This window comes from Salvelinus sp. IW2-2015, linkage group LG3 (assembly GCF_002910315.2).
Source record: "Salvelinus sp. IW2-2015 linkage group LG3, ASM291031v2, whole genome shotgun sequence".
Taxonomy (NCBI): domain Eukaryota; kingdom Metazoa; phylum Chordata; class Actinopteri; order Salmoniformes; family Salmonidae; genus Salvelinus; species Salvelinus sp. IW2-2015.
Window position 1 is genome coordinate 30,479,752 of NC_036840.1, and position 10,448 is coordinate 30,490,199.

Here is a 10,448-nt window from a genome sequence, read left to right on the forward strand (position 1 = left end):
GTATGTCTCATTACCTGGTCTCGTGGTGCAGGGCAGAGCCCATAGCGTTTTTAATTAAGCCCTCACTGTCCTGTATTTCCGGATTGTTCTCCCCCAACACACACACAGACACACTACCCTTAAGCCCTAGGGTTGGAAGGGAGAGGGACGCCTCTCGTCTCACTACACTACGACAGATAAACGCTTAGAGTACAGAAGGTTCCAACATCCAACGGAGTTGTTTTTTTCCCCCTCTCTTCTTTAAATGAGCTTTCTTTGTGATTTGATCTAGTTCTTTCCCTTCCTTCTCATGCTGTTTTCCCAGCTAACACATAACGTTCTGAGAAACATATGTTTCTTAGATCTTGGTGAGAGCGTAGTTGTCCTATGGTTATTTTGCATACAACCTTCCCACAACGTTTTGGGAACAGTGCAGGATACCCAGCTAGCACATAACGTTCTGAGAACCATACATTTCACAGGGATGCTGGCCCATGTTGACTCTAGTGCTTCCCACAGTTGTGTCAAGTTGGCTGGATGTCCTTTGGGTGGTGGACCATTCTTGATACACACAGGAAACTGTTGAGTGTGGAAAAACTCAGCATCATTGCAGTTCTTGAAACAAACCAGTTCTTGAAACAAACCAGAAACAAACCATCTTTTGTCTTGCCCATTCATCCTCTGTATGGCACACATACTCAATTGTCTCAAGGCTTAAAAATCCTTCTTTAACCTGTCTCATCCCCTTTATCTACACTGATGGAGGTGGATTTAACAGGTGAAATCAATAAGGGATTATAGCTTTCTGGAATCACCTAATCAGTCTACTGTATGTCATGGAAAGAGCCTGTGTTCCTAATGTTTTGTACACACAGTATATGTATCTCTGATGGGAATTTCGGTACTTCAGTATAACGTTTTCTGCAGGTTTCCTCATGGTTCTATTTAAATTAATGTTCTCAGAATGTTCAGAAAGTTTCCATAAAAAAACACAAGAAAACATTAGTAATGTTCAAAGAACGTTCGAAGAATGTTATTTAACTTCTCTGCGCTACGGATCCCTTTTAAGGGATCATTTTCCTAAACAACCGCTGAATTGCAGGGCGCAAAATATTACTAAAAATATTTATAATCATGCAATCACAAGTGAAATATACCAAAACACAGCTTAGCTTGTTGTTAATCCACCTATCATGTCAGATTTTGAAAATATGCTTTACAGAGAAAGAATATCCAAGCTTTTGTGAGTGCATCAATCAATGCTAGAACAGCTAGCCCCAAATTAGCATGGTCACGAAAGTCAGAAAAGCAATAAAATGAATCGCTTACCTTTGATAATCTTCGGATGTTTGCACTCACGAGACTCCCAGTTACACAATAAATGTTATTTTTGTTCGATAAATATTACTTTTATAACAAAAAAACGCCATTTGGGTTGCGCGTTATGTTCAGAAAACTACAGCCTCGTTCCGGTGCTGAAAGGCAGATGAAAATTCCCAAACATATCAGATTCAAAAATATTATAAAAATATTTATAATCATGCAATCACAAGTGAAATATACCAAAACACAGCTTAGCCTGTTGTTAATCCACCTATCGTTAATCCACCTATCGTGTCAGATTTTGAAAATATGCGTTGCAACGAAAGTAATCTAAGCTTTTGTGAGTGTATCAATCAATGCTAGAACAGTTAGCCTTATATTAGGTTGGTTAGCTTGGTCACTGACCCCTAGCGTCAAGAGGTTAAAAACATACACACTCTGTTCTCAGTGTAAAAAAAACTCTCTCTATCCTCTAGCTTGTTAATAAGTGTGTTCGGGTGTGTTGGCCACCCCCACTAATTGGCCACACCAGACCTTAATGAGTGCTTGTTTGAATAGACTAAAATTAGCAGTTTTGTATGAGTTAATAAAACATGGCATGCGGGCTCCATCCTGGTGGTGCAGTGGACTAATTCCATTGATAGAGAACAGAAGATCATAGGTTCGAATCATGATTCATGCCTAAGCAAATTAATTTCCAAGTGTCCTATCTGCGCTTGGAGTTCAAAACAGTTAACCTAAACTAAGCTAGCAGTGTTATTAAAAGTCTTATTGAAACATGTTCTCAGGACATTATTTAATAACTTATAATAGTTTGTAAAGGTTTTCTTCTTGGGATGAAGGAGAGGACCAAAATGCAGCGTAGCCAGTGCTCAACATGTTTAATTAAACAATAACCGTGAACACTTAACAAATAACAAAATAACAAACCGTGAAAACCGAGACAGTCCTATCRGGTGCAGAACAAACACAGASACAGGAAACAACCACCCACAACGAACACAGTGAAACAACCTACCTAAATATGACTCTTAATTAGAGGAACGCAAAACACCTGCCTCTAATTAAGAGCCATACCAGACAACCCTAAACCAACATAGAAACACACAACATAGAATGCCCACCCAAAACTCACGCCCTGACCATCACACACATACAAAACAACAGAAAACAGGTCAGGAACGTGACAGAARCCCCCCCTCAAGGTGAGAACGCCGGGCGCACCAGCACAAAGTCCAGAGGAGGGTCTGGGTGGGCATCTGACCACGGTGGTGGCTCAGGCTCCGGACGCTGTCCCCACACCACCATAGTCACTCCCCGCTTCTGTATCCCCCTCCCAATGACCACCCTCCAACTAAAACCACCTAAATGAAGGGGCAGCACCGGGATAAGGGGCAGCACCGGGATAAGGGGCGGCAGGTCCTGGCTGAGGGAATTGGGGTGAGGCTCTGGCTGAGGGACTCTGGCAGGTCCTGGCTGAGGGACTCTGGCAGGTCCTGGCTGAGGGACTCTGGCAGGTCCTGGCTGAGGGACTCGGCAGGTCCGGCTGAGGGACTCTGGCAGGTCCGGCTGAGGGACTCGTGCAGGTCCTGGCTGCAGGGAAGGCTCTGGCTGATCCGGTCTGGCGGAAGGCTCTGGCTGATCCGGTCTGGCGGAAGGCTCTGGCTGATCGGTCTGGCGGAAGCTCTGGCTGATCCGGTCTGGCGGAAGGCTCTGGCTGATCCGGTCTGGCGGAAGGCTCTGGCTGATCCGGTCTGGCGGAAGGCTCTGGCTGATCCGGTCTGGCGGAGGCCTGGCTGATCCGGTCTGGCGGAAGGCTCTAGCGGCTCCTGTCTGGCGGACGGCTCTAGCGGCCCCTGTCTGGCGGACGGCTCTGTAGGCTCATGGCAGACGGGCGGCTTTGCAGGCTCATGGCAGACGGGCGGCTTTGCAGGCTCATGGCAGACGGACAGTTCAGACGGCGTAGGGCAGACGGGCAGTTCAGGCGCCGCTGGCAGACGGGCAGTTCAGGCGCCGCTGGGCAGACGGGCAGTTCAGGCGCCGCTGGGCAGACGGGCAGTTCAGGCGCCGCTGGGCAGACGGGCAGTTCAGGCGCCGCTGGGCAGACGGCAGACTCTGGCCGGCTGAGACGCACTGTAGGCCTGGTGCGTGGTACCGGAACTGGAGGTACCGGGCTAAGGACACGCACCTTCAGGCTAGTGCGGAACAACAACAGGGCACACTGGACTCTCGTGGCGCACTCTAGGCCTGGTGCGTGGTACCGGAACTGGAGGTACCGGGCTGAGGGCACGCACCTCAGGGCGAGTGCGGGGAGAAGGAACAGTGCGTACAGGGCTCTGGAGACGCACAGGAGCTTGGTGCGTGCCGGAACTGGAGGCACTGGGCTGGAGACACGCACCATAGGGAGAGTGCGTGGAGAGGAACAGGGCTCTGGAGATGCACTGGAAGCCTGGTGCGTGGTGTAGGCACTGGTGTACTGAGCTGGGGTGGGAAGGTGGCGCCGGATATACCGGACCGTGAAGGAGGACACGTGCTCTTGAGCACGCAGCCTCCCCAACCTTACCAGGTTGAATGGTCCCGTAGCCCTGCCAGTGCGGCGAGGTGGAATAGCCCGCACTGGGCTATGCAGGCGAACCGGGGACACCACCTGTAAGGCTGGTGCCATGTCGCCGCCCGAGGAGACGTACTGGAGACCAGATACGTTGGCCGGCTTCATGGCACTCGGCTCGATGCCCAACCTAGCCCTCCCAGTGCGGCAAGGTGGAATAGCCCGCCAACCTGGGCTAAGCACGCGTACTGGGGACACCGTGCGCTCCACCGCATAACACGGTGTCTGACCAGTACGACGCCCTCTCACTCCACGGTAAGCCCGGGGAGTTGGCTCAGGTATCCAACCCGGCTTCGCCACACTCCCCTTTAGCCCCCCCCCAAGAAATTTTTGGGTGAGCCTCTCGGGCTTCCGTGCTAGTCGCGTACCCTCATACCTCCGGTTCCTCTCTCCGGTTGCCTCTGCTCTCCTTGTTGCCTCCAGCTGTTCCCATGGGAGGCGATCCTTTCCAGCCAGGATCTCCTCCTATGTGTAGCAACCCTTGCCGTTTAAGACATCTTCCCATGTCCATTCCTCTGTCTGTCTCTGCTGCTGTCGCTGCCCGTTGCCACGCTGCTTGGTCCGGGTTTGGTGGGTGGTTCTGTAAAGGTTTTCTTCTTGGGATGAAGGAGAGGACCAAAATGCAGCGTAGCCAGTGCTCAACATGTTTAATTAAACAATAACCGTGAACACTTAACAAATAACAAAATAACAAACCGTGAAAACCGAGACAGTCCTATCTGGTGCAGAACAAACACAGAGACAGGAAACAACCACCCACAACGAACACAGTGAAACAACCTACCTAAATATGACTCTTAATTAGAGGAACGCAAAACACCTGCCTCTAATTAAGAGCCATACCAGACAACCCTAAACCAACATAGAAACACACAACATAGAATGCCCATAGAATGCCCGTTTCAGTTTTACCGGTCAGAAAACGTATGGCTTCGTTCCCAAAACCAATGGGAAACCAAAAACGTACGTTCCCACAACTTCCAAGGAACCAAATGTGCTAGCTGGTTTGTGTTTATACCTTACAGTATCGGGTGAACGCATGCTGATATGTTACGGCTAGGGAGAAGAGGAGAGGGCAGAAAATTCACGAGAGAACGATTACTCTGTAAAGAGGGAATCAAAAAATAAGTAGATTGATATTAAACCCATATGAGGCCGTCCAAAGTGCCAATTGGTCATTTCTTTTCCATGGCTAGCCCGACGAAACACTTTTACACTGCAAGGAATAGGTGTACTTCTGTCATGTTTTTTGTCCTCTAAAGTAAACTCTCTGAAATGGCTTTTACTGTACAGTTGTGGAATTATGTACGCCTAGCCGTTCCCCTTACATTTTTGGGGGGCACTGCACTCAAATCCTCATTCAGCGACTGGTTTGATGACACACAGCTGTTAGCGCTGAAGAAGATATCAGTTCTTCATATCTAATGCTCTGACGAAATCTGCAGTCTTTAGTTAATTCTGTCTCCCCACACTAACCCGGTGGTGTATTTAACAGCTAGATACACATAGATTCATAGCCCTTTCGTCGGTCTGGGACACCCTGGCATGAGCACGCCCGAGCTTACTCTCTAATTTGTAGGAGTGGAACACGAGATAACACTAACAGATTGAAATCATTTTGACATGTAAAAATATGTTGTTCTAGGTGGATTCTATGATTTTATATTGGTCAGTTCCCAGACCAGAGCGATTCTTTTTTTAAATTCCTTTCTTGCTCATTTTGAGTAGTTGCAACACCGTAACTGTTTACTACACACAATTCTGTTGATGTTGTTCTGAATCATAGAACTTTCTCCATAAATGTCCATCGTGTAATTTTGTCAATTTAGGAAAGGTCAAGAATATATTTTTGAGAACGTTACACCACATAAGAAGTCAAAACCATAGTACAATAGCCAAAAATTATTTTGACTTGTTAATCCGTCTAAAATCCATCCATCTTGTCTGAGGTATAGCTCATGTTGATTAAAATAAGCTATAAGGACTTAAGCTGCTTCCTTTACACATTTCAGAGTGGGGAAATTCCCTGGATTTCTGAGGCCTTTGTCCCTCTCCTGGTTTGGGATGAGTCACCTTCCCCTCCTCAGATGGATTCTTCCCTATTGTGGGAACAGAGCCCGAATCATGTGGGAATGCCTGGAGGGAGGGAGGGAGAGAGGGAGAGAGGGAGAGAGGGAGAGAGGGAGAGAGAGAGAGAGAGAGGGAGAGAGGGAGAGAGAGAGAGAGAATCTATGCAGGTAATTAGAGAGTAGGAGACACATGGTCTGAGACGTGGGAATATAAAGGTCTTGTGACGGGCCCTGGGAGGGACAATAAGCCCTGCTGGGAGAACCGCTACTGTCACAGAACATTAGGTCTTAGAGTCCACTCTGTTCCATGTTCTGTTCTGTTGTCATACCTTGCATAAGGACATTGGGAAACATGTCAAAAGAGTAGAATTACAGTGGTGGTAAGCATATACAGTCGCTGCCATCACATGCACAACATCAGAGTATGTTTGAAAGACGTCACAGCAGGTAACCCCCCTGACCAGATGTGCATATGTGTCTTCTCCTTCAGACCTGTCGTCTCCCACCATGAAGAAGACCGAGAAGCCTCTCTTCAGCCCCACCTCCCCACAGGATTCCTCCCCCAGACTGAGCACTTTCCCCCAGCACCACCACCCCGGACTCACAGGCATCGGACACAGTGGTGAGTAGGCTAAGGACCTGTACTAAGTCTAGACATGCTCACTCAGTGACCTACAGTGACCTCTACAAGAAAGTGATTGAACTGAATATGTTTTTTGTGATGTATCCCCCTCACCCTGCCCCCAAAACTCATTTGAATTAGGATTGTAATGTGTAAAGTTTTGGTTTTCCATGAGTGTATTGTTTAATAGTTTGTTTCTCTCTCCCTCTCTCAATGTGTCTCTCTGTCTATCCCCTCGTTTCTCTTTTTCTGTTTCTCCCTCTCTCTGTTTCTCCCTCTCTTTGTTTCTCCCTCTATCTGTTTCTCTGTTTCTCTCTCTCTGTTTTCTCCCTCTCTCCTTTTCTCCTTAGTTATATCAACGAGGAGCCCTCCCCCCCACTCCCCCCTGCAGTTCTCTGCCTCTGCCATCCTCCCCCCCGCCCCGTCACCCTACTTCTCCCACCCCACCATCCGCTACCCGCCCCATCTCAACCCCCCTGACTCCCTGAAGAGTTACGTGTCCAGCTACGACCCGTCCAGCCCACAGACCAGCCAGGTGAGTGTGTTTTACCCCGGAGAGGAGGAGGGTTGGGCTCAGTTCCTATTTCACTTCTTCTATTTACCAGAGGAATTGACTGTACACAATCTCTCTCTCCACAATAGGCCTAATTGTCTGACAGTGTTTGTGAACAGTGAAATTATTGAATGTGAAGTTCGGGAGTTTAGAGTTTAGTTTTTCTGGCAAACTTTTTATGAAAAACAATTTGTTAACTACTGGAAGTAGTTAAAGGCCAGAGGACAACCTTGGCTCTGCAGTAGAATGCTTTTCAACGTGACGATTGAATCAAGTATCAATTATTTTATATTTTTCATAATCAATTTAGTATCCAATTTCCTCTGAAAAACCCACTGACAAATTGAAGAAGTTATTGTTAAAGGTCCCTGTGTATYCCCAAAATAATAGCTGCCCCACAACAATTTGTGCCCTTGACATTTTTACAACAATCAAAAAATATTTTCACTCCTTCAAATTTTGTGGCAATTGTAATATTTGTCCTTCACCTTGAGAAAATAATTCATTCATTCAGTGCTTTATAACATTTTCCACTTGAGAACGTCTGGACAATGTGGGTGTTGATTGATAGTGAACTGTAAAGCTGTTATGAACATCCATCTGGAAGGGTCAACATAAAGCTCCTCGTTTTCCCCCAGCATTTCAAGCAGGTTGAAATGAATGGTTGTGGCAAATGTAGAATTTTGTGGCAAGTGCAGAATGAACTTTAAAGTCCTTAATAATACATGTTTTGTCAGTTAGGCTTCAATTCATTATTCTTTATAGTCCTAATCAGACGAGGTCAATCATTGCACATGCTGGCTTCACTGCACCACTCTTCCTGTGGTGCATTTGATTTGCACAGAATTGGATGGAAGGAGTTGACACAGGATGTAAGATGCACTGGGTGACTCTTTAGCCAGGTTCTTAATCAAGTGTCAAGTTCCAACTCCCTCCATTCAAAATATACTGCGGTTCAAATCGAAAGCACCTTTCTGGAATAAAAAAAAAAATCTATTTCTGCAATGACTGAATCCAGACCTAACTCTGAAATAAGTCTATTTTATAAATATCTATGGGTAAGAGCATCTTGATAAATGAGAAATATACACCGTAAAAATCACCAACTCAATATTCCAAAGAAAATCGCGCCCTTTTTATTCAAACTAATATGATTACAGAGGCTCATAACACAGTATGTATCAGAAACGTCTGATAAACCTGACAGAATACTTTATACATTGGGTACATACTGTGCAGAGAGAGAGTGACCGAGGCAGAAATGAGGATGATGAGAGCCGTGAAGGAGCCGTGAGATACTGTTGTTACCCCAGACAAAACCACAGGGAATATATAAGGTCGTAAATATTTGCCGTTGCCGGGGCCTCTGCTCTCTTTTGGCGGAATTACTGGCCCCTCTCCGCCATGGTGCTGGAAGGAGTGTGTGTTTGCCGAGGAGTGGGTCTCGGCAAATAACACAGCGTTTATAATCCCATGGACGGCAGCCAGAATGTTTTTATGCTGTAACGCAGATTATAATACACTCTAATTAAGCATTCTATTCATATGTTTAAGGAACCCTGTGGACACAAGTCTTTTTCATAAAGGCCTATTTGAGGTTTGAACTTGGGGCGCCACAGTGCCCAATACACCACACACCGTCTCCTGCAGTCTGAAAGAGAGTCTCCTCCCTCTCTCTCTCTCTCTCTCTCTCTATCTCTCTCTCTCGCGCGCGCTTTCTCTCTGTCTCTCCCTCTCTCTTTCAAGTGAGGGCAACATTTTCCTCACACTACAGAACTGTGCAAACAATACCATAAAACACACTTTATTTGGTAACTTTTCTTTAACGATGTCTTTGAGGAGGCAATTATTTACCGAAGTAAACAGCGTAAAAATGTGTTTTAGTATTCAAAACTCACCTTGGATATTGTAATGTTGAAAAACATTTGTCAAGTGACCGCAGGTAGCCTAGTGGTTAGAGCGTTGTGCCAGTAACCGAAAGGTTGCTAGATCGAATCCCAGAACTGAAAAGGTAAAAATCTGTTGTTCTGCCCACTGTTCCTAGGCCGTAATTGTAAATAAGAATTTGTTGTTAACTGACTTGCCTAGTTAAATAAAGGTAAAATAATAAAAGTAGTACAGGAGTTGTGTCACTAACTGCCCCCCCCCCCCCCCCCCCCCCCCCCCCCCCCCCCCCCCCCCCCCCCCCCCCCCCCCCCCGCCCGCCCCCCCCCCCCCCCCCCCCCCCCCCCCCCCCCCCCCCCCCCCCCCCCCCCCCCCCCCCCCCCCCCACAGCCGAACAGCAGTAGCCAGGTGGGGAAGGTTCAGGGCCACTTCACCCCAGTCCTGGCCCCCTCTCCGCACCACGGCCCAGTGCGACCTGTCTCCCTGTCCATGCCCGACACCAAGCCCATCACATCAGAAGGTGAGTACAATGGTGAGCTTCCTTTCCTTCTCTCTCTGGCACTGCAAAATCCCTCTGTCCATCACTACTGTACCACTACTGTACTACTGTACCACTACTTCTGTACCACTACTTCTGTACCACTACTTCTGTACCACTTCTACTGTCCCACTACTACTGTACCACTACTACTGTACCACTACTCTACCACTACTGTACTACTGTACCACTACTGTACTACTATACCACTACTGTACTACTATACCACTACTGTACTACTATACCACTACTACTGTACCACTACTACTGTACCARTACTCTACCACTACTGTACTACTATACCACTACTGTACTACTATACCACTACTACTGTACCACTACTACTGTACAACTACTCTACCACTACTGTACTACTATACCACTACTGTACTACTATACCACTACTTCTGTACCACTTCTACTGTCCCACTACTGTACCACTACTACTATACTACTTCTACTGTACCACTACTACTATTCTACTTCTACTGTACCACTACTACTGTACCACTACTACTGTACTACTACTGTACCATTACTACTATACCACTACTACTATACCACTACTGTACCACTACTACTATACCACTACTCTACTACTACTACTATACCACTACTACTGTCCCACTACTACTATACCACTACTACTGTCCCACTACTGTACCACCACTACTGTACCACTACTCTACCACTACTACTGTACCACTACTGTACCACTACTACTGTCCCACTACTGTACCACTACTACTATACTACTTCTACTGTACCACTACTACTATACCGTTACTACTATACCACTACTACTGTACCACTACTACTATACCACTACTACTATGCCACTACTACTATACCATTACTTTACCACTACTACT

At 46.8% G+C, this 10,448-nt stretch overlaps 1 protein-coding gene across 6 annotated transcripts in view; it reads left to right on the forward strand.

Annotated features, from left to right (window-relative positions):
- The window catches only part of LOC111954376 (nuclear factor 1 B-type), a 114,686-nt gene that overhangs the window by 76,751 nt on the left and 27,487 nt on the right, over positions 1-10,448 (forward strand). For 4 of the 6 annotated variants that reach the window (XM_023974092.2, XM_023974073.2, XM_023974108.2 and 1 more), the window contains 3 exons: positions 6,470-6,601; positions 6,952-7,136; positions 9,429-9,570. In XM_023974092.2, coding sequence (XP_023829860.1) covers positions 6,470-6,601; positions 6,952-7,136; positions 9,429-9,570 — 459 coding nt within the window. The remainder of the gene's footprint in view (positions 1-6,469; positions 6,602-6,951; positions 7,137-9,428; positions 9,571-10,448) is intronic. The other 2 variants (XM_070436006.1, XM_023974084.2) reach the window with 1 other exon arrangement.